This window comes from Pleurodeles waltl, chromosome 8, assembly GCF_031143425.1.
Source record: "Pleurodeles waltl isolate 20211129_DDA chromosome 8, aPleWal1.hap1.20221129, whole genome shotgun sequence".
Lineage (NCBI taxonomy): Eukaryota > Metazoa > Chordata > Amphibia > Caudata > Salamandridae > Pleurodeles > Pleurodeles waltl.
Genome location: NC_090447.1, coordinates 1,280,013,348 through 1,280,038,245, shown reverse-complemented (window position 1 = coordinate 1,280,038,245; position 24,898 = coordinate 1,280,013,348). Strand labels below are relative to the sequence as shown.

The window sequence follows — 24,898 nt, the reverse complement described above, 5'->3', positions numbered from 1 at the left end:
GAACACCTTCTCTAACTGTGTCAATCTACAGTCGTCCTTCCTCAGGAAAATCATCCTGCTTCTTCAGACTTGCAAAAAAGAAGGCTCACTGAAGATACTTGTTCACAGACTCTGGAAAGATTTAAAGCTCAGCCTGAGAGTAGAACTTCAGAAACCCCTGAAGACCATGTGTCAAACTGGTGATCGGTGAAGGTTTACAATGCAGAGGGTAGTGGTCGAGCACTCCAGGTACACGGCCGCACGCTGCTTCTGGTTGGACATGAATTACTCCCCAAAAATTTTTAGGCTGCCCTGGGGCAAGACATTTAGCTCTTTCAGATGAACTTATTATGCTGTAGAAACCTCCTATAGTAAGTACATTTAAATTACTTTAGAAAGGTAGATATTGAAATGCCTGCGATGCATGTTGTCACTTCTTTTCCCTGGGCCTGCTTTTTTTGTAGTTCCAATTCAGGACCTCCTTTTATTCTGCCCATGGTTCTGACCACTAGTAGCACAGTAAATAAGAGGGGTTGGCGTGTTTTTTACTTCTCTGGAATAGTGCCATGTATTATTCAAAAGGATGGCCTGCAGCTTATACACAGGTCTTAGAAGTGTGTGATTTATTCAAAGAGTAAATTCTTATTGTTTTTTGTTGGAAACGTGCACATTAAAACAAACCAAAATTTCAGGTGTTACGAAGTTTGCAATAGCTTAAACTTAAAATAAAACACCTTCTCGTATTCTGCGCTCTACACTGCTGTCGGCTTTGCCGTGTGTAGCCTTCTCGCACATGCTCCCTTGCTCGCTCCTGTGGCTATTTAGCCACGAAGTCTATCTGGGCAGATCAGCAGAATCCCTTGGCAGTCCGCCACACTTGTTTTACTGAGCTGCACATTTTGATTTGTGTGCCTGTTTGAGTAACTGATTAAAATTGATTTTATTTTGTGATTATTGGAAAGTGCTGACACATACCCATCTGTAAAATGCTATCCGTGATTTACTGTGAATTGACAGTCAGTGGTCAGCGTGTTAAGCGCAGGCGCGCAGGAAAGGTGGAGGGAGTTGTACTGATTTGCTCAATCACTTTATTTTTGCTTATGGGTCATTAGGCTTACACCCTAGATTCAGAAACACATTTCCCAGCAGCAGCTCTCTACTGTATGCATCATTGCTGATTGATTACCCCCTCCCGCATTCCTATTGCTTTGAAAAATTACACAGCTGAGACCCCTGTGCCTCTCAGACACATCTTCTTACCAAATAAAAAAAAACCTCCCCCTTACTTCCTCTTTTTGTCTGTCCCACAGACACCTTCATGGGCGGGTGCGGTGCTTCAGCATGGTTATGGGCAGGCTGTGCTGCTTCAGTGGTAGAAGGAGCACTTTCAAGGTAAATGAGAGGAGGCTCCTTGGGTTATTGAAGAGGAGCAGTCATGCTGGTCTGGGGAGCTGTGCTGCGATTCATGCTGCAGGCTCTACTCACCGGAATCCTCATGTGTGCGCTGCTCTTCTGTGTTGGAGAAAGTCGCACCTCTCCATGAAGCTAGGGATTCCCATTGGTAGGGGAATGTAGGGCTCTCCTTTAGATGGATAGGAATGTAAGGTAGGATGGGGCAATTTTATCAGTTCCCAGCAGCACTGTTTTTGTATAATTGCTTCCTTCCTAACAGGTTTCTCACATGATTATGAATTTGCTTAGGGTTTGTGTGCATCTTAGGGATTCAAGCAGGAATTTCTCATCTATTTTAACGGTTATGAGAGGCTTTTCTGTGCACTTATGGGTCGAAATGGAGGGTTAAATGTCTGAGAAGTAGAAGAGTTCCCGCTCTCATTCCTCTGAGGGGTAGAATGGAGGTGAACCTTTGACGTAAAGAACAAGGTGCCCGAGGTCCTGTTCGATCACTGGCTCACATAGACTGATGGCTGAGCAAGTTCAGGCCATGATCGATGAGGCAGTGGCAAAGGCATTGACCACTAACGAAATGATGGGGCAAATACTCCCCAAAGCATAAGGATACATTTGTGGATACAAACTCGTCTACTTTTTTGGCTATTACTTCAGGGGGCAGGTCTATTTCTAGAGAGGAACTCTCTGCTATTCTCCTTCATATCCAAGACATTTTGGGCTTCAATCTCCTTCAAGAGGAGGCGGATCCTGAGGAGTTGTTGCCCCAATATGCCATACTGGTGAATTCAGCTCTTGTGTTTCATCCAAAAATCAAGGATCTAATTTTCTGAAATTGGAAGGAGTGAGATCAAGCTCAGATTCTTGGATTTGCTCTAGAGGAGGGGAATATGGTTCTTCCTCAGTCCATCAACCTTTGTTTCTTTTTGGCCCACCTACTTTGGAGGTCATCCCAGAATTTGAAGATTGCTCTCCATCTGATCCTGTGGTTTGTAAAGTGAACAGTGGGTTTAAGGAATGTTCTGGGGCTGCTAACCTGTCATTGAGAACAGCTTCCTACACTGCATTGGCACCACAGTCTTTGAAGTATTTTGAGACCTTGGCAGAGGTGATGCAAGAGTGTGGACGTGTTGGACATCTTCTTTAAAAAGAGCAACAGTCCAAATTTTTGGCGGAAGTTTCTTCTGGCATTATTACAGCTTCATCTGTGGCCTCAAGAACAACTATCATGGCAAAAAGATACATATGTGGCTCAGAGAGTGGAAGGCTGACTTCTCTTAGAAGGTGTTTTTATAGTTCCTGATTGAAGGAAAAAAGCTCTTTGGAGAACATCTGGAAAAATGATCAAAAATCCTTCAGGGTAAAAAGCATACTTGGTTGTATAAGGCTTTTTCTGTGAAGGGATCTAAATCTTGAAATAGAGATTCTCGTAAATACAGCAGGCAGGGCTCCAAATGTTATTCTTCAAGGAGACGAAAATTCCAGAGCTTGGGCAAATCCCAGGATATACCAGGCAATCAGCACTCCTGGCTGTGCTTCCCATCCTTCTGCAGTGAAAGTGTGAGAAAGAATCCTGGCCTTTTTCGAACCTTGGCTCAGTTCCATCACAGATTGGTGGGTTCTGAATATAATTCAGAGGGTCTACTGTATAGAATTAGACTGAGAGCCTCCCAACGAAGGGTGCATCCCTTAACCCATCACCAGGGATTCACTAAAAACGGAGGCCTTGTGTGCAGGGATTGCAGCAATGATATCCAAGAAAGCAACCATTACGTTTTTTCAGGAGGAGAAAGGTCGAGGAGTATACTCAATCCTTTTTCTTGTCCAGAAAGTTTTAGGAGATTTTCGGCCGCTGCTGAATTTAGCAAAGCTTAATCGATGGTAACAAGCATTTATTTTGGATGGTCATGTTAGAACAGATCATCACTCAGACAAAGACCTAAGGAGGACAATTGATTTACAGGATGCATATTTGCATGTGCCTGTACATCAGTATCGGATCCCCCTGTTGGCCTACAATTGGCTGCTCATTTGTTTACGAAGGTGTTGGTACCTTTGATTGCTTTACTTCACCAGCTGTCAACAGATGGTCAATACATGGACGATCGCTTGGTGTTTTCCCCTTTGTTGTAGTAGACAACCATTCATGTGAACAAGTCGATGTAGGTATTGACTAGTCACAGGTTCCTGATAAATATAAAAAAATTCCAGTTGCTCCCATGGTTAGCTGTAGTTTCATCTCTTGCGTCATTGTGATCAAAAGTGACACGTTCTGGGAGACTAGATCCCAATGATGCAGGATGAACCACATCAACCTATCACATAGCCAAGAAGATCATCACTGCCAAATTCCTCTGGACCTTAATCTATGCTGAAACCCTTGAATTACCTGTTGTCACAAGATAAGCAGTAGAAGACTGAATAGTGAATTTGCTAGGCCCTGATCTGTCCACTGCTGTGAAATCGACATGAGAGACCAGTCTAAAAAGTGTGCATCTGTTTTGGAAAGAAATGAACTAGAAGCAGTAGTCAGTTGAAAAGGAACATTGCTGAGGTCACTGGGGGAGGTGAGGTTGATAAGTAACTCTAAAGGAACACATGTAGAATGTATGTATATCCAAGTCTATATTCTTCAACTAGTTATTCAGCTCTCTAAACTCACTGGAGTGCCTAATTTGAGACAGAAGCTTGTCGCTACTCAGCAAAGCAAATACCCTGCACAGTATAGATGTTCACATCCTGCCTAGCCTAAAAGGTCACTCAATGAATGTACGTCGGGGAGAGTCTGCTTGTTAGATAATGTTGTTCCACGCATATTGACTATTTGCCACTCATGTTGACATGCACATACTTGTAGTTTCTTGGAGACTTAAGTGTCTGATGGTAGTCATGAAAAATCGAAGTCATGGTAGTCAAGAAAGAGTAACAGTGGATCTTTAGCACACTTACAGGAGCTGTCTTTCTTGCAATTATCTGGTTCATCTACCCATTGCAAAGGGCACCCTCTTGACTGACTATTGTCATATTAGGTAAGGGCAAGATGGTTGAACAACAATCTAATGGATGGTATTCACTCTACCATTTGCAGATACATAGATATTGATGTTACGCCATTGTATGTAAGCATGCTGTCACCTTGTGTGATACAAGAATACATGCACCAATAAAACTATATGAAAAAATGGCAGGATGGTCGATTGATCTGACCACAAGATAGATGGCCACTCAAACCAAGGCTAGTGCTAAAACCTACATAAGTGTAAAGTAAACGTTTAAGAACTTAACCATACACAAACTGCAGCTCCTGAGCATTAGATAGAAGTAAAGTTAGTTACCACCTCCAGTAATGAGTTCTCTGCTGAATTAAGATCAGTGAAAGCTAAGGTGAGAAGTGTTCTTGTACTCGGAAGAAACACATTTCTGTAGACAAACCTCTCACGGAAATAGCTTATGAAACAATATGAACAAACAGTACTTATTAATAATAATGACGCAACTTATAGCACGCACAGCCACTCCTAAGAGTGAGGCTGGAAGGGTTTTCTTTCTTCAGAAATTAATAATGCGGGTTATTGCACATGAGTACTTTTAAAAGCAGTTACATGTCACACTTACTTCCTGGCTTGAGGAATTTCCCTCTACTGATAATGCCATATCACAGGAATGCCACATCTGTCATGAGATCGATGCATTGCCTTCCATCATACCAGCATTAGCTTCAAGGCACTCCAGATAAAACATCAGGACATTGGTTGAGTCGTTCCACAGCACCCAATAAAAATCATCCAATGATAACCCTTTGCCCCAGTGGCAAACAATGTATTCATTGTCTGAAGATCAATCAGTACCTTGAGGCCCCACAGTGAGAAGTTGCACTATACAAATGATTGATTGATTGATTGATTTATTGAATCATATACAAGTTAGTGGTTGCACATTTCTTGCTGAAGCCAGCACTCTATAGAGTGAGTTGTCCAATATCTGTGCCTCAGTTAGGAACTGCTCCCTTTCAGGATAGTGTTGAAGACATGTATTTCTCACTGTAGCTGCACCAAGGGCTTGGGTTTTATAGGGCCTAGTTCTTTACAAACATTGCAGTATTGATGATGATGATACACGGATGCAGTCTTTTGATAAATATTAAAAACCTGATTCTCAAAATATTGCCACGTTTACTTTCAAATTACATGTCCAAATGGCTCGATTTACGAATGCAAATTGACATTTGAAACTCATACAATGGAATGTTACTGTTGTAGAAGGTCTTACCGATGCATAATATTAGTCCTGTCTTGTGTAATATTATTCATGAGTACATCATCTGCTAAAAGTGAGGAGTGGGCTTTCCATGGAAGTGGTACCATGTAATGTTTTGGCACCTCTAAACTAGAATGTTTGTGAGCAATCATAATCCACCCCATAACTCATTTCTAACCTGGAAATACAGATTTATTTTCCTCATCAAAGGCAGGAGTAAATCTGTTTCCACAGTCGGAATGGAAATGCTACACCCCTTAATTTGTTGGGGTTGTACGGTGAATCAATTTCCCCATAGTGAAAGATATTTGCTCTATTGAGAAAAGTAAATAAAAGTGCATTTGCATTAATGCAAATACTTTTTTGTATGCCAAATTCTGCACTATGCACAATTAAGGATTTAGAAATGCCTCTACATCTGTGTATTATAGAAATAACTTTTACTGGAGTACTGCTGGAAACCCTCAACTACCTCAGTAGTACATTTGGAAAAAATGTTGAATGGTAAAGTGTATAAGTACGTAATAATTGTTCATAACTGCAGTTTAACTTAGTTTTTATCTTAATGGCGTGAGCAGGTCAATCTGATAGGTATCAAATTTTGGGCCCATAAGAGGATAACAATAATCTGTAAGGGATTGGTCAGGGGTGGACTGGTTCATGTTGCCATTTCGGTAGGATCTTGGGCTTCGTTCTAGCATTTCGGTGGGGCAGTGATCACTGACAGATCCAGATTTAAACTGGGTTAACTAATCCTGAAAGGAAACTTCAGTTTCATGAGTGTCCTTAGAAGTAAAGCAAGTTTACTTTCCAAAATTACATTGCATATAGTTGGAAAATGGCTTCAACTACTGTCTCAGCTATAGGTGGTGACCTTTTAACTATTCTGGGCATCCTCCTTTTTTTTTCTTTTTAATAGTGGCATAACCATGACCCCTTAGCCCAATAGTGTATTATTGGACTACGATGTTTTTTATGTGTATGTCAAGTACGTAAAAACGTACTATTTGGACTACTCCATTTACATTATAGTCATTAGTAATTTTTGCACTTAGTTTTAAAATCATTTAAAACAGAGAATCCATGTTTTTTAAGGATTGATTTATATACTTGCTAGCAAGAGAACATACAGGGGAAGTCATTCGTCAGAAGATTTGTGAACTGTTTGATTTAAATTCTATTGTAAAGTATTTATTGGTGTCCAGAAACAAATAACACATTGTGTATACCTGTGAAAATAAAGAGCACGATATGGACAGTATTTCAGAATGTGGAGTCAAGAGTCCTGAGCTGCAGTCTGAACTTCCATTACTTTACAGAAGTGTATTAAACCTGACAAATCACTTCACTTGCCTGTGCCTCATTTTTGTTAATCTAAAACAAATTGGGAGTCGAAGTAATGCACTTGTGCACTGCAGACCATCTCCTTGGATCCATCCTTGCTAATGTGGGTTGCTAACCTCATCCTTCTTCTGCTTTCTCTGCTCGTTCCTATGATCTGCTTCTTCCTTATTCTCCTATACTCATGCTTTTCTCCTAGATTCCTTTGCTCCACTCTCGCTGTTTTGGCCCACAGCCGCGGTTGACCTTTGAGCTTCATGTCTTATGCACCCTTTTTCATCCCTCTGAACATCTCTGGAGTAAGCATCACTCATTTGCCCTCCTTTCTTGTTCCTTCTCCGCATTATGGCTAAAACTAGCCAGAGAAATGTATTTTCATAGCTCATCACTGATCAGCCACGTGATTCTCATCCACTGTTTTTCACTCTGGATTGTTTACCTTCTCCCCCTCCCCCTTTTCCTCCCCCCTTCCTGCTGTTGGTCCTACACATTCATCCTCTCACACTGCAGAGGACCTATTTCCAAACTCTTAACAAGCATTTGCAATGCAACAGGTCTCAAGTTTGCTCGAGTTAGAGCTATTAGTTTTGGAAATTGGACTTTTCTGGCCACATAAATTGAAAATGAAAAGTAAAACAGTTGACATAAGCGAGCCGATTCCAAGCGCCGGGGACGCCATGAGCATGAGCGCAAAGGAGAGACACAAAAGGGAAAAGAAGTTTGCTCGCGGTCAGGCGTATCAGCAAGAGTGCATTTATCCACTTAACCGTGTCGATGGCCAAGGCGGTAAGAAAACTGCGCCAAGGAGGGACAAACGTAAAGCATTTACCAATGATAACTAAGGATTTTTGGGAAAGCAAGCCCATGAACGAGTGATAGTGATGGCCGTGCAGTGGGTGCGGTTAAAAGCCTACACATAGATTACAACAGGGCAAAAATTGGTGCCTTTGCCTCTGTCTCTCACCACTCCCTCTTGATGTTGATGTGGGCATTTGTCTCTCCTGCACTATTGCTTCTTTTCTTCCTCCTTTGGTTCCTTCATTGTGGCCCCTGAATCTGAGCTCGCCTGACTTCTTTATAAGCCTAAAGTCCAGACCTACAGTTTCCCCTCGACCCTCTGCCTTCCGTACTGGCCACATCTGTGTACTCCACACTCATCTCTACCTGTTACGTTCAATCTCTAATTGTCCTCTGGGACTTGTACCTCTGTTTTTAGGGCTGCAACTGTACTGTATCTAAAAAAATAAAGAATCACTCAAGCCCAACAATCCCAGTAATTGTACACCTGTTTCTTTACACCCTTTTCACTGTAAACTCCTTGATCATCTTGTTTTCTCTCTCGGCTTTCAATTATTCTTCATGTTTCCAACCTTCTGTCTCTGGTTCATTCAGGCTTTTTTCTGTTCACTGCAAGGAAACAGCTGTCACTAGGGTCCACCTCCATTCACATCACAGAAAGTGTCACTCTCTTCTTCTGTCTTCTCTGCCGCCCTTGGATGTGTCAGGCTCTTTCCATGCTGGCTTAGTCCTCATCTCTGGCTGGTCCTTTTCGGATTTCTGGAACGAATCTCTCTCTCTACTCCCCATCTTCTAAATTATGGGGTACTGGACAGCTCTATCTTTGGACCACTCTCCTTCGCTCTGTACACTATTCCTCTGCCCTCTTTTATTTCACCTCATAACATGACATTTCTATACAGATGTTTACCAAATGTTTTTTTCCTACTCATCCTTTTCTCTCATTCTCCAGGAACGTGCCTGTGACAGCCTTTCTGACATCCTGATCCAGTTGACTTTTTTAGTTTCTTAAACTTTGTCCCAATAAAACGTAGGTTCTCTCTTTCTCATTTTTATCTCCGTTATATTCTTTTGTATATTTCTCTGTCTCCTATTCTCTACTCTACTTGGACTCGTATTCTTGATTCCCTCATCTTACTCTGCCCATACTTTCATGAAGTCCATTTAATTAAACTTTTATGACTTTATTGTCCTTGAAACTTCTCCTTATTCTCTGTTTCGTCCTTGCCTTAACGACTTCACCTCTGTAAGTGTATTTAACCAAATAACTCACCCTCCCCTGCAGCCTGCTCAGAATCCTTGCGTTCTTTTTCTGTCCACTCTGACACCACGGGCTCCGACTTCTTATTTTCATGAGACACACAGGCTGTCTTTCCCTTTGCTCTGAAAATGTCGCTTTCTCTTTTTCCTCTCTCGATGCTATCACACGCTCGCACCTACATAGTTGGCCTGTCGTTTCACTTTATATTTCTGGTCGTAATTGGTTCCAGACTTTGAGGAACCAGGGTCGAGTCCAGGCGTCGCCTCAACACTGCGATTCTAGGCAAACCAATTAATCTCCCCGTGCCTAAGAAATAAAATGAGACCTTGTGTAACTTAATCTGCTGCTCATGCCCTTGGATTTTACTATTCAGTTTGTTTAGATTGCTTTGGATAAAAGCACTATAATAAATTCGATAAATGAATGAAACACAACCTCAGATTCCTTCTGGTGGGAAACACCGTTTGGTGATTTTTTCTCCCCCGTAGTCAATTAGTCAGACACTTGCAAAGAATAAAGTTATCCACCTTGCAGTGTGGCCAGTCATCTTAATCACTCCCGTGCACTGTGCCATTGATTTAATCAGATTAACCGGAGCACTAAAAATATGCGGAGCAGTACTGAGTGTTTATGTGAACAAGATCCAGCGCCTCTCGGAGTAATTGCTTCTCTTGCGGTCAACGTGGTCTGTTTATACGAGAAGGGTAACACATACTTGTAGGCACCTTGTTTAAGTATACAGGCTGGCAGCGTGATCTGTCTAGCTCAGCAGCTCCGGTAAACGCTCTTCCAAGATAATAACGTCCGAAGTGCTTTCTTAATTTACCTTTTGCGTTTTTTTTTTTTATATAGCTTTAATTTAGCCCAAAGGCTTCAGCGCGCTTTATATGAGAATTCTATTACATTACACAAGCCCCCATATTTTTTAGGCACGAAATTATTGAGTGATTTGCCCAGAATCACACAAAGTTGAGCCGATGTAGGGACTCGAACCTTGTTCGTCAACTCTAAACTCTGCAGAGCTGGCCCTTAAACTACACGTCCTCTCTTTGATTTGCTGGTGAGTGTGTCTAATCTGAATGAGGAGAAACGCTGCGCTTTAAATGCTTTATCTCTATAACAATACGTCTCTTTTCGACAGTTTTGAGTACCGGCACTAAAGCATGCTGAGGTCAGGAAGATTACTGGTTGTCAACTTAATATAGTAGACTGTTACTTCGTCATGATGTAGTATTTTTAAAGTGCTGTGTCTTCTCCAGCTTTTTCATAAATTAGAGCAGGGAGAACTGTTGCCTTGTTTTTTTCTTCTTTTTTTTTTTTACTTATTTGTATAATTTCAGATGGTGCCTTGGAGGGAATTGTGCTGAGAGCCCCCAAGGTTCTGAGCTTGTCAACGAGGCAGGGTGGTGTGCTGGTCGAGTTGTTTTTGTGGAAGGATGCAGCTGGTGTTGAAGAGGTTTTAGACCAGCAAGGGGAGCCAATAGTGTGCCATCAGGGCGGGGGTGATGCAGTCATATTTGTTCAGGGTTTTGATGAAGCGTCTGCAGCATGTAGGATACCTCCAAGGGAAGACACTGTGGAGTCGGGAGGCCCTGGAGCAGGACACTGCCACCACCCAGATGCAACAATAGGAGATCCTGAGCTACTTTGAAGTCAGTTTCTGGAAGGAACTGATTTACATTCTTGGTGATATTTTCCTTGAAGGGAGGTCAGTATCCTCCTTGAACCAGTGACTTGGATTTTGGTGTTCTGGGCCCTTTACCTTTCTTAGTCTACATTGCTTCCCTCTGGACCAAATCATCTCATTCTGCTTTTCTCATCCCCTCTAAGATGATGACTCAACTCGTTTTCTTCTTCATTCACTGACTCCCCAACTCCAGATTCTAATCTACACCTTTTCTGTTTATGACCCTCCTCCAGATGGCCTCATGATTTCTTAGGCTTCCCTTACCTAAATTGAATTCCTCTTCCTCAGCTTCTTCCAGTCCTACTCTCCTACCTTTACCAATCTCTTACCATCCTAATGTCATTAATCCTTTATCCCCCCAGCCAGAATCCTCGAGTGGTGTTTAATTTTTGGATCCATTCAGAATCATTCAGCCCTATGCCTGTCTATAAAAGCCAGATTCCAGTTACTCTTTATTTTAAAACACGTTTACTTCCCATTCCACCCCACTAAGACTTTCATCAATACATTCCATGAGCAATTTTTAATATTACAATGAGTTGCTGGTATACTCCATAAAAAACGCTCCCCTTGACTGTCTGATCAACTTTGCTGCAAAGTCACAGATGGCAGATAAACGGGTAGGCTGTCTACCATCAACAAAGACTAGCTCAGAATCCTCACTTTGGTTTCTAAAGCAGTCGATTGCCCATTCGTACATTCACTTGAATATTGTGGGCTTCACATCCGTTATTCTTGCACTTGATGACTGCGCTCCAGTAATCTCTACATTCCTAAATCCACCTGTTGTGTAGCCATTTTAGTTATAGTTCCATGCACGTTATTTTAACACACTAGGCCGCTGTGCACTTTAACCTAGATATGTTTTATTCAGCTTCGCATTATTATTATTACAATAACCATTTTTATGGTCTTGTTTTATTTTCATCTATCTAACTGTTTTGCCTAGGCCAGCACTCTGTTCTCAAACAAGACATTCTTGATCACTCTGTGCTTCATTCAAGGCTACAGTTCGGTACATTGCCGGTGAACGTGGTAGAAGTTTAGTCTCCAGCATTTGTAGAAAATACACATCCTTATGTAAGGACATTTTCCCAGAACATTAGCTGTGTTATTGTATAAACACTTCCTTGTCCCTTACTCGTTAGAGGGTGATTCCCGCCAGGGAACTACAACTGTATGCTGATTGCTGAATGCTTCGCTACAGATGCTAACGCAGACCACAGACCTTTGCTCAGGTATGGGGGTTGATGTCTTCCCAGGGGAACCTGAAAGACAGAACTAGAGCTTAACATGCTGTGCTCAAATTATAACTTAGATAAGAAATAGTCCATCAATCATAGAGACAATATGATAACGTTGTTTTTATGCTTCACTCTTCTCGTCACAATTTTAATACAGTCATGTTGTGTCGTCCTGGTTATTGCAGCTCACGCTTTGCTATCTAAGATGCAGTCGTTTTATTAAACTCATTATTGAAACATATACTGCCTCTGTTTGTCGTTTATATATGAGACTGAATTGTAAATGAGAGAACCGGATGAGATCTGAGTGACCACGACTTCCCTGAGAAGCCTAGTATGTCATGCGCTCGGCTGCCCAATCATCACTATCCTTTGGTAGAGATGAGGCACTGCTAGTTAGCCGGAGCAAAACCCAGATTAGAGCGACAGGCGTCATCCGCAGTGTGTTAGACTCAGTCTCCCACACCACAGACGATTCTGATGCTCAAAATCCAGTAGTCTCATTAGAATAATGAGAGCCTACGCGACACACCTGTGCTTCAGGTCATCCTGCTCATTCCACCTACTTGGTCACCCGTTCGTATTGCCTGGAAGCCATTGTCTCTGTCACTTCCTTTTTATCAGTTTTTGAGTCTACTCAAATACAATCTCCTTGACCTAGGACAACACGATCACTGACATACTTGCCCTGTATAATGTCATGAAGTTACTCTGTACACCCTTACCAAAAACACACAAACTAAAAAACCGTCAGAAATAAAGACTTACTTGTAAATTGCTCTTGAATGTCTCATCTTATCACTCATTAGTCAACCACGTTTTATCATTTTAGGAATGGTCTACGCAAAAACTCAAGTGTACATGTGCACTACTTACCATAGATTGTTACCAAGTGAATCTTTTCTGTTCTAAACACGCCTACCTCTCAGCAAAAACATCAATAAATTTAAACCCACGGGAAACAAATGTGTAAAAAACCACATAGGAAGGGTTAAGGAAAATTTGCAGAAAATGTAAGCAACTCATGGAAAGAAAATATGAAACACACCTTTAAGAATAGAATGTATGAAGAGAAACTCTAAGAAAAATATACAAAAGGAGCAGATAAGAAGCCAACCAAAATAATATCAAGGCTCTTAAAAGAGAAAGTGACAGAGGCAAAGTGTCGGAAACCCCCACGCAAACGATAAGAGAGACAGACATACCAAAAGAGTGAAAGACGCTTGCAAACAGGATAATAGACTCGAAGAAATTAAAAGACCAAAGTGAGATGCAGAGAAAGAGTACATTTAAAGACTCAAAGGAAGAGAAAAGACAAAAGAGACCCAAATGAAGGACTTCAGAGGGCAGCGGACAACATGATAACCTATTTTGTGAGCTCTACGAACAAAACTATGCGCTGCTATTGATGCCCAACCCCAAAGAATCTCTTCTTTGGGTTCGGGGGACAGGTGGTGCTCTCTACTAGGGACTTACAGATAAAGTGAATATCCCAATTGTCGATGGACCAATGTTATCATGTTTTAGGGGAGAATCACATGTACTTTAGCACTGGTCAGCAGTGGTAAAGTGCTCAGAATCCTATGGCCAACAAAAACGAATTAAGCAAAAAAGTCGAGGGAAAAGGCAAAACGTTTGTGATGACCCTTCAGAGAGGGCCACTTTCCAAGTAAAGCAACGACTCAGCACTTCTTTAACCAAACCAATCAAAGGAAATCAACCAAAACACAAATGCACACATGTAGTTAGGTTAACCTCAACTGTCCACACCAGCTAGATCTGATAATTGCATAGATTTATTTCCAGCGCTGCAGAAATAGTTCTTTTGTTTACCTTTTGAAGTTTCTTCTTATTTTAAATTTCAAAGCACTAGAGAAAATCTAAGACTGTATGTCCTTTGTGTTACAGGTTTTGAGCCATGCCTTTAGTAAAGAGGAACATAGAACCAAGGCACCTCTGCCGAGGGGCAGTGCCTGATGGAATCACAAGTGAATTAGAATGCGTCACCAACAGTACACTTGCAGCAATTATTCGTCAGCTGAGCAGTTTAAGTAAGTATGAAATGGTATCCTTGCACTACTAACCAGATGTATCAAAAACAATGTGCTTTACTCACAGAGGGGCCTGTTTTACTTTTGCCAAAATTATTATATATTTTTTTTTTAATTAAGTATGTATTTTGGACTGTCCAAAAGTACAGTTATTTTGGGAACATTATTCAGTACACTTGGCCAGTGGAGGGAGTAATGGCTCTGGGGGAATGTATTAGAAAAGAAAGCATTTCTAGCTCCACTTATGCCCTTTTTGTTCTCATGTCCATTTTAGTCTTGTTAAGGTTAACAAAATGTGCCTTATTAGAGCCTCTGATGCCATGCTGCAGTCTCTTGTCAACACTTGCAGTCTCTGATGCCATGTTCTCACATTGCACTAAGTTCCCACCTACTTGTTAATAAGGATCACGATGCCTTCCTCTTGGGCCTCAACCTTGGTACTTTCCTCTTGGTACAGGATGCTGAGGAAAGCATTGGGGATCTTTATTGCAGTGTTGGGAAGCACTGAGTGAAGGATCAGTGCCTGTCAAGAAGCCAGGGTAGAGTAGCATCTCTCCACTAGGCTTTCTTTCTTCCTGACTGCTGCATTAGTAGCACATCTCGGTGACTGGGTGTAGGTAATGGTTACCAAACTCTACCACCCACAGCAGTGACAGCAAGGCTGTATGGTTGTGAAGAGGGACAGTGCCTTTGCTAATCACCCAGAACAGCCAGGTCTATATAATAGCACTGTGAGAAGTTGCCAGTGTTCGCTGTATTATCCGAATTCCTTTTTCGTTCTTTCTGATTACGTTGTGCATAATACAAAAGTACCCAGGCAAGTATAATGCAGATGTGGGCACCATCATGCCAAACATGGCCATGATATGTTGAGAATTCTATTATGCATGTTGAAATCTACCCCATAACCCAGTAATTCAAATTGTGTGTTTATATGTTCCCCATCACTCAGTAGGCATTAATATATGATGGCGAATAGCTCTGTCATTGTAGCACAGAATGCCCATATCCTTGTACTGTAGAGTGTGACTGTGATTCCATGTGCCCTCCAAATAAAGAACTCTGCAACATCATTTTTTCCTCCCCAAATACCATTTACTGAGTAAAACATTGTTTCTCTTGCGTACTTCCACTTTCTCTAGAATACAGTGCTCACCAGGGAGTACTTCTGTGAAAATTTGACAAAACCCATGAGTGGCTTCTCTTCAGAGAATAAGGACTTCATAGAACTTGAACTGAGATCTTAACGTATGCCTTTGACTGCATTCCTCTAGCCCATTGCACTTTACACCACTGCACTCCACCCCACTGAATTCTGCACCACTGCAGTCTAGGCCATTGCACTCTAGGCCACTGCACTCTACGCTACTCCACTCTATGCAACTGCACTCTACAAAACTGCATTCTTCTCTGCACCACTCTACATCACTGCACTCTTCACCACTCTGTCTACTCTGCACTACTCTAATATATGCCACAACACTGTGGGGGTCATTCTGACCCTGGCCGTCATGGACCGCCAGGGCCAACGACCGCGGAAGCACCGCCAACAGGCTGGCGGTGCTTCCATGGGCATTCTGACCGCGGCGGTACAGCCGCGGTCAGAAACGGGAAACCGGCGGTGTCCCGCCGGTTTCCCGCTGCCCCTGGGAATCCTCCACGGCGGCGCTGCAAGCAGCGCCGCCATGGGGATTCCGACCCCCTTCCCGCCAGCCTGGTTCTGGCGGTTTCCACCGCCAGAACCTGGCTGGCGGGAACGGGTGACGTGGGGCCCCTGGGGGCCCCACATATATTTTCAGTGTCGGCGTGGCAGACACTGAAAATTGCGACGGGTGCAACTGCACCCGTCGCACCCCTTCCACTCCGCCGGCTCCATTCGGAGCCGGCATCCTCGTGGAAGGGGGTTTCCCGCTGGGCGGGCGGGCGGCCTTCTGGCGGTCGCCCGCCAGCCCAGCGGGAAACTCAGAATGACCGCCGCGGTCTTTCGACCGCGGTACGGTCTTCTGGCGGTTCCCGCCAGGCCGGCGGCATCCGCCGCTGGCGGGGCTCAAAATGACCCCCTTTATGCCACCTATTCTAAGCCACTGCATTTCGACGCCACTATACTGTACTCTGCAACTCCCAACTCTATGCCAATCAATTCTGCACCAATCCATTCTGTGCCACTGCTTTCTGTGCTACTCTACTTTGTACCACTCTGCTCTACATTGCTCCACTCTGCTCCATTCTACTCAGCACCACTCCACTCAGTGCCACTCTACTGTATATTCCTCTGCAGTCTACGCCACTCCTCTCTACTCCACTCCGCTCCACTCTTTGCCACTGCGCTCTATGCCACTGCTCTTTATGCCATTGTGCTCTATGCCACAGCACTGTACTCTGTACCACTCTATTCTATGTGACTGCTTTCTATGGCACTCTACTTTTCATTGCTCTGTGCCACTCTATTCTACTCTGGAGAACTGAACTCTAGCCCACAGCACTCTATGCTACTCCACTCTATGCTACTGCACTCTACTCAATTGCACTCTACTGTGCACCACTCTACTGTCTCTGCTCTACATCACTCTACACCACTGCACTCTACTGTACCCTTCACCACTCTATGCTGCTACACTCTGCGACATCTACTGTGCCACCGCATTCTACAACACTCTACTCTGCACTTCACCACCTGACTGCGCCACTCTGTTCTGCACCAATCAACTTTACCCCACACCACTCTATGCCACTGCACTCTACGCTTTCTACTGTGCGCTACCCTATTCATCACCTCTACTTGGCACCACTCTACTCCGCACCGCTCCACTCTATGCCACTCTACGCCACTCTACTCTGCGCCATTGTAATCTACTCTACGCCACTCCACTCTGTCTCTCTACTCTTCACCACCCTATTATACGCCACTGCACTCTACTTGATTCTGTCCCACTGCACTCTACCCTGTAACACTGCACTTTGTGTCACTCTACTCTGCACAACTCTACTGTATGGCACTGCACTCTGTGCCAGTCCACTCTATTCCACTCCTCTCACCTCTGCACCACTCTACGCTACTGCACTCTATGCCACTGCACTTCACTCTGCACCATTCTACTGTAAGCGACTGCACTCTATGCTAGCCTATTCGGCACCACACCACTTGATTGTAGCCCACTCTGTGCTACTCCACTGCACTCTATGCCACTCTACACCCCTCCACTCAGTGCCACTTTCCACCCCTCTTCCCACTCCAGATAATGCCACTCTACGCCACTTCACTGTATGTCACTCTATTCTACCGCACTCCAAGCCACTCTACCCCACATTTAGCCACTCTATTCTCTTCTCAACTCCACTGTACCCCACCCTGCTCCACACCACTCCACACCATGCCACTCCAGTTTAACCTACTCTGCTTCACTCTCTTTAAGCCACTCCAGTCTACCCCACACCACTCCACGCTAGTCTACTCTACTTTATGCAGTCTACTCAACGTCACTTAACTCTACACCTCTTCACTCTGCTCCACTTCATTCTACTCCACTGCACTCTATGCACTTCAAGCCACTCTGCTCCACTCGACTCTATGCCATTCTAATCCACTCCATGCCATTCTAATCCACTCCATTCTTCTACACTTCACACCACTCTACTCCACTCTGCTATACAACATGGCTAAAAGACATGGAAATCTATTGGTGTTGCCAATGCTGGTTTACTTTGTATCTCACTCGAGGGATGCACTTGGCCCCTGCTGAATCCAAAGCTAAGCCTATTTCTTGCATCTGGCATTGGTTCCTCCAGCTAGGCAGTAGGAATGATCTGATAAAAACTTCTAGCTGCAGATTCCTTACCTTTGGATTATCCTGAGGTGTCAGACTGGATCTGGAAGATTTTTCATGAGCAATACTCCTGCGCTCTGGCAGGTGGCGTCGTTTAGTCGTCCACGCCAGAAGTGATGCCCGGGCACCTATATAGGTACCACCCAAGTGCGCTGACATCAGTTCCTTTCTTTCCGCTCCAGCCATCCCTGATCCGGGAAGAGCTACCCCTTCACTTCAATGAACATTTTTAAGTAAAAAGTATTTATTTTTTGACTGAGCTTTTTTCAACGGTTTGTCAAGACTTTTTTGAGGTTTTCCTGTTGGTGTGGCAGGAATGTCATCTAGGAAGGAGACTTCCATCCCAGTGATGCCTGTCACTGTCAGATGTCAATGACTGACCCGGATCTTGCTTGCCTGTGGTGCCTTGAGCACGACCATGACTCGAAGTTGTGCTCTGACTGCCTTGCAGTGAGCCCGAAATCTTTGAGGGAGCACTCCCTCAAGCTCATGGGGGCAGAGCAAGTGACTCTGCACTGGTCAAGGTCCCGGTTGAGAGGAAGGTCCCAGGATTGGCCGCGTAGTCAGAGGTCTTCGTCCCATTCAAGATCTTCGAGCCACTCTGGTAAGTTGAAACACAAGAAGAAAAAGAAGTCGAAACATGCTTCGACTTCTCCACATCTGTCGGCCAATGAGACACAGGAGCATTCACATTAAAAGCCTTGCTCAGCGGTTGAGCTTGCATCTGGGCTGACTCCATGTGTGACACAATTGGGTGGCTAAACCCTGATTGGCCCCTGGAGTCAGCAGGGGCCCCTGCTGGTTCCATGCCAGAAGCTCTGGCACCAGTGGGGCCCCAAAGATCCACTTCTGGATCTGGATAGACGCTGGTCGTGCCACCTCAATCTTCCCCGGTGCCGCTCCAGCCTCTGGTGCCATTCCCATTCTAATCCCCGACTGCAGTATGGAGCCGGAGGGGGGGTGTTCAACGTCTTACCTGGTGCCATCGGGAGCTTTGTCTCTCAGATTGGATTCTGAGTCCTGTTCCTATGGGCTTTCCCTCGGGAAGGAATGGAAGGGGTCACTGGACCCTGAAATCCAGCTTAATGAACAGGACATGGACTTGTGTGAGGAACTGGATGAAGCCAGTGGCCTGAAGCTTCCCCAGATGTTGCCGCACTTCCCCCCCCCCCTACCATGAATATGGAGGAGGGAGCATTTTTTGCGATGGTAGTGCGGAGGGCTGCTGAGGTTCTTGACCTTCATTTATCCTCTCTGGCAATCTAGACCAATGTCTTGATGGAGGTGCTTCAACCAGGAGTCTTCCCATCTGAACCGCTCCTCCCATTTAACAAAGCCCTCACTGATGTCCTTTTGGGTACCTGGTACAAACCCAACATAGGGGCTCCTGTGAAAAGGACAATCGCCGGTAACCACTTCCCCACTCCAGAGGACCCGAGTTTCCTCACACAACACCCCACCCCTGAGAGTTTGGTGGTCCAGGCTTCCACCTCTCTTGTCAACCCTGGCGCATTCCCTACCACTCCTCCAGATAGGGAATCCAAGAAGCTGGAAACACTTGGGAAGGTGTTTTTCTTCCGCCAGACTAGCATTGCAGACTGTGAACACCGCATGCCTTTTGGGCCGCTACTCTATCTCTGTGAGATATGTTTGCACAAGTGCTGTTTACTGTCCCAGAAGAGGCCAGGCAGTGCTCTCCCAAGCAGTGGCAGAAGGGAGAGATGAAACAAAGATCACAATTTGATGTGGACTACACATGACTGACTTAATAGGCAGAGCTGTTTTTGTAACAGTGGCCCATAGGTGCTACATCTGGCTATGCACTACTGGCTTTTCGGGGGGTGTCACATTTTCTTTGATGGACATGCCCTTTGATGGCTTCCATCTCTTCAGAGACAAAGCGGACTCGGCACTCGCAAAGTTTAAGGACAGTAGGGCTAAGGCCCAGTCCTTGGGGTTATCTTCTACCCACACCATCCCAGTCCACTTTTCGCCCCTTTCATGGCTACGAAAGGTGCTTTCGAACCACGCCAGTCCCTGCCCAGCCACTGTACCACGCATGCTCCAAAGCCCCTGTGCAGTTGAGGGTGCAGTATCCTCAAGCCACGTGGATCAGGCAGTCAGAGGTCGGGTAAGTCCACCACCCTGCCTGCAGCTGCATCCTGCAAACCCTTCTAATCTGCCCAACACAGCCACCCAGATGGTGGCAGGATCCATCATCACCTGCCCCACTGGCAGTTCATAACCTCGGACAGGTGGGTTTTGCAGTTGGTCTGAAAGGGCTACTACCTCCCCTTCCTGGCTACTCCTCCCCATGCCATCATCTGAAGACAGGCAGGCAGAGGATCATCTTTTTATTCTCTGCAAAGAAGTTGCAGAACTCTTGGCCAAGGGAGCCAATGAGGGGGTCCAGACTCCAGAAGTAGGCCGTGGTTGATATTCCCACTACTTTCTGGTGCCAAAGAAGGACAGAGGCCTTCATCCTATCCTAGACCTGTGGCCCCTCAACTACTTCCTCAAGGAGGAGAAATGTAAAATGCTCACATTGGCTGAAGTTCTGTCTGCTTTGGAACCAGGAGACTAGATGTTAACATTGGACTTGCAGGACGCATATTTTCATATCCCCATCCTGCCTGCCCACAGACATTAACTGTGGTTCATGGTTGGCCACGAGCATTTCCATTTTGCTGTGCTCCCTTGTGGCCAGACCAGCGCCCCATGGGTGTCCACCAAAGTGGTGGTTGCAGCTCATCTACAGAGATCAGGGGTGTCAGTGTTCCCCCTATCTCAACAACTGGCTGTTGAAGGCGGGCTTGCACCAGGCTGTGGTCTCCCACCTCCAGACTACAGCGAACCTCCTGTATTTGCTGGGGTTCACTATAAATGTGCCAAACTCACACCAGACTCCTTCTCAGATGCTCCCTTTCATCAGAGCTGTTCTGGACACAGTGCAGTTTCTGGCTTATCCTCCCGAGCAGCGAGCCCAGGATATTCAGGCTATGGTACCCATGTTTCAGCCTCTATCCTGGATTTTGGTGAGACAGACTCTGAACTGCTGGGACGTATGGCCTTCTGCTGGTAACACATGCACGTTAGCATATGCGGGCTCCGCATTGGGACGTGAAGTTCCAATGGGCACAGCATCAGGGGAGTCTTTCCGACATGGTCCAGATCTGGAATGGAACTCCAAAACATTTGCATTGGTGGTGACGAACCACAATTGAGTCAGCGTCAGACCCTCATCCCTTCCCAACTAGATCTCACAGTAGTGACCTATGTGTCACTCCTGGGATGAGGCAGCCATCTGGAAGAAGTGAAGATCAGAGGACTGGTGTCCGGCGGACTCCAGACTCCACATCAGTCTGCTGGAGCTATGGGCGATCCGACAAACATTGAAGGCCTTCCTACCTTCCATCAAGGGAAGGCTGTTGCAGGTGTTTACGGGCAACATCACCACCATGTGGTACTGCAAAAAACAGGGCGTGGTGGGGTTGTGGACCCTATGTCAAGAGGCCCTGCATCTCTGGACATGGCTGGTACATTAGGGCATTTCCCTGGTGGTTTAACACCTGGCAGGTTCTCTGAATGCTAGGGCAGACTAACTCAGCAACAGATGCTTAGCGGATCACAAATGGCACAACGTCTCCATCCAGAAATGGCACAAGGTCTCTTTCAGTGGTGGGTAGAGCGTTGTTTAATCTGTTTGCCTCTGCCGAGAACGCGCAATGTCAGCAGTTTTGTGCACTGGAGTTTCCGAGGCGGCTCTCTCTCTGCAACACTTTTTGTCTAGAGTGGAGCTGAGGCCTCCTTTATGCCTTTCTGCCAAGAGCTCTCAAGAAGATCAAGAACGACCGGGCACAAATCATCCTTGTGCCTCCCGATTGGGCACAGAGAGTCTGGTATCCTAAGCTACTGAGCATGGCTATCGATCCTCCGACGAGGGTACCCTTCAGGAGGATCTTCTGTCGCAGCAGCAGGGAAGGGTTCTCCACCTAAACGTGTTCAGTTTCTGCCTTCTTGCGTGCAGATTAAGCGGCAGCAGTTGACAACCCAAAGTCTGTGATGTTGTCTTGGCAGCCAAACGTTCCTCCACCAAGACGTTATACACCTGCCATTGGAAGAAATTTGTTTGGTGTTCTGACAGAAATTGTGATCCCCTTTCTGCTCTTCTTTCTCAGATTTTTCAATTCATTCTTTCTCTTGCCCAGCAGGGCTCTGCTCTGGGCACCCTTGAGGGTTATGCCTCTAGCCCTCCATTCCTCAAATTAGTTGATCAACTCTGGCTTTTCAAATCCCCAACTGTACATAAATTCTTGAAATGTTTGGTTCATCTATTTCCCCCTTCTCCTTTTATCATACCTCAGTGGGACTTGAAACTAGTACTTATATTCTTAATGTGCTCTCCCTTTGAGCCTCCTTACAATTGTCCCCTGTGGTTATTCAGCATCAAAACAGCTTTCCTTGTGGCTATAACATCTGCCTGATGAGTCAGTGAGTTGCAGGCCTTATCATCCAAGCCGCCATATTTATCCATCCATCCATCCATCCATCCTGACAAAATGGTGCTTCGCATACGGGCTTCCTTTCTTTCAAAGGTGGTCACGCCCTTTCATGTAGGGCAATCCATTACCTTGGTTACTTTCTACGGCCCCCCTCACCTTTCCAAGAATGAGGAGTGTCTCCATCATCTGGACTCCAAACAAATGTTTTCGTTCTATTGTGACCGCATACAAGAGTTCTGGGTAGACAATCAACTCTTTGTAGGGTATGTCTGAGCTTAAAAGGGTCATGCTGTACAGAAAAGGACCATCTCCAGATACTCTGCAATAACATCTGCTATGCATTGGCTAAGAAGCAACCCCCTGAGGGCTTGAGCGCTCATTCCACCAAAGCCAAAGCTGGGACCACTGCTTTAGCATGTGGAGTTGCAGTCCTAGATATCTGCCAGGCAGCACCGTATGCCTCCCTGCACACATTTACCAATCACTACTGCCTCGACTGTCAGGTCCGTCATGACTGCTATTCTGCCCTTTCAGTCTTACAGGGCTTCCTCATCTGAAATTGGTCCGCAGACCCACCTCCGGGGACGCTATTGCTTGGGTTTCTATTGTAAGGTAAGGAATGTACAGCTAGAATCTCTGTCAGATGAACAAGTTACTTACCTCTGGTACTGCCTTAAGAGGTATGGGAGCTACTGGTAGCTCCGATCGCTGGTTGGCGACACCTGGTCTAAAGCAATTACACAGAATATTATAAAAACAGCATGCAGATATGTTATAAGTAAGGATAATAAAATGATCATGATTTCAAATGTCATTTAAAACCTAACACCCTAATGCCTATTTCTGTGCGCTACACTAGAAGGGCATAGAAGGCAGAGCAACTTGCAGTCTAGAGTTTCCTAGGAAGAAGAAGATGCTCAGCGTAGCTTGTTGACAGCAAAGACTGTCTTTATCAGTTCAGGCATGAAGGTAGTGTTCCCCTACAAGGGCAAACACCAGCTTCGGTAGCAGTTAGTTGGTCTTTCTCCAGGTGTCAGCTTTATCAGCTTCAGGCAAGATGTAACATTTCGAAGTGCATAGTGTGCTGGCAGTAGGTGAGACTATCTCTGGCAGAATCTTGGGTAATAATCTGGACAAAGGACCTCTCATGACAAATGGTCACGTGATTGTCCTTGTATGCTTAATCTATCAGCACATGGAATTTCTGACATATGTTTAGGAATGTTTGACATAGATTCTGCGCATCACAGTGTGTGTCCCAGACGTTTTCTGATGAATATATAAGGTGAAAGGATATCAGTTCAGAATACACTATTTAGGTTATATGTCTGTGTGTGTTCTTATTTAAGCGTGACATGGTGAAAAGTAGACATTTAACCCATATGAATGTCGCATCAAGGTTTGTATTGGACATCATTCGGATGGCTTGACATGTTCACAGTTCTTAGAAAGATAAGGTCAGACAATATCGGCGTTTAATGGAAGACATGACAATAATTCTGCATAAATCGGGAAAGATGACAACTTCCATTGTTTATGCGTGGGAAGATTGCGACCTCAATGAGCCAAGATTGAGTCTGTCCTTCATAAGATATAATTGAAGCTTAGGAGTTTTCCATCAGTTGGCTCAGTTTAGGGCTGGCATCACCATAATGGTAGACAGAACATAGACTGCTACACTGGCTCAAAAATATCAATGATCCTCAATACTATACTAGCTGCTGATGAACACCATGCTAACTATCAATGGCTGAACATTACACAAATTACTGAGAACTCTCCAGAGTGTATCAATTATTGTTGAATCTCCAGTTTCTATCACCTTCTGGTTTCTCTATCAACTATTGATGACTGCCTTGCTCTCGCCGCTTCTTTTTTCTATTGCTATAGAGGCACTGGCCGTACGGATTCAGCAGACAATGGGGCAGTGAAGAATTAGGGTTGAAGATGTTACCCACCTGATTTTGCTCTATGATGATGATACCCTTTTTTATTTTATCTCACGGCCTGAGATGCTGGCTGTCACTCCTGCTGGGGCATCTTGGTAATTTTGGAAAGCTGTCTGGGCTCTGAATCAAGTACAAGAAATCTTTGGTGTTTCACTTGGGGATGTGTCTCTCCTGAGACCTGAGGCCGAACCAAAACTGCCCCTTCAGTGGGAAACTAATGGTTTTTTGTTACCTGGGGGAGGTGGTGGCTCACACGGAGCAGAAGCGCTCACTGTATAATAATAGTAGGTTCATGGAGATAATCCAGTCTTCCATTCAGTTCATCTCATTTGATGACCCACAGAGCAGTTTTGGTGTGAGAGTGGGGCAGTTCCTCCAGCACCCCAGTCTTTCCGCAAATAATCAATAAAATGTCTTTAAAAACTATTGATGACTTCCAGTACTGAATTTATTATTGATGGTTAAAGAAGCTATTTGGAGGATTCCATGTAGTATTATCAACCAGTGACATTCAGTACTATTTAATGCTGTATCAAGCACTGATGACTCTCCATACTATATTGAGAAGCATTGAGTCTTAATATTGCATAACCTGTGG

General features: G+C 44.7%; 1 protein-coding gene across 3 annotated transcripts in view; it reads left to right on the top strand.

Annotated features, from left to right (window-relative positions):
• Positions 1–24,898, top strand: part of WASF3 (WASP family member 3) — a 225,159-nt gene that overhangs the window by 118,947 nt on the left and 81,314 nt on the right. For all 3 annotated transcript variants that reach the window (XM_069202223.1, XM_069202225.1, XM_069202224.1), the window contains one exon: positions 13,883–14,025. In XM_069202223.1, the coding sequence (XP_069058324.1) occupies positions 13,893–14,025 (133 nt within the window). In that variant the 5' untranslated portion in view covers positions 13,883–13,892. The remainder of the gene's footprint in view (positions 1–13,882; positions 14,026–24,898) is intronic.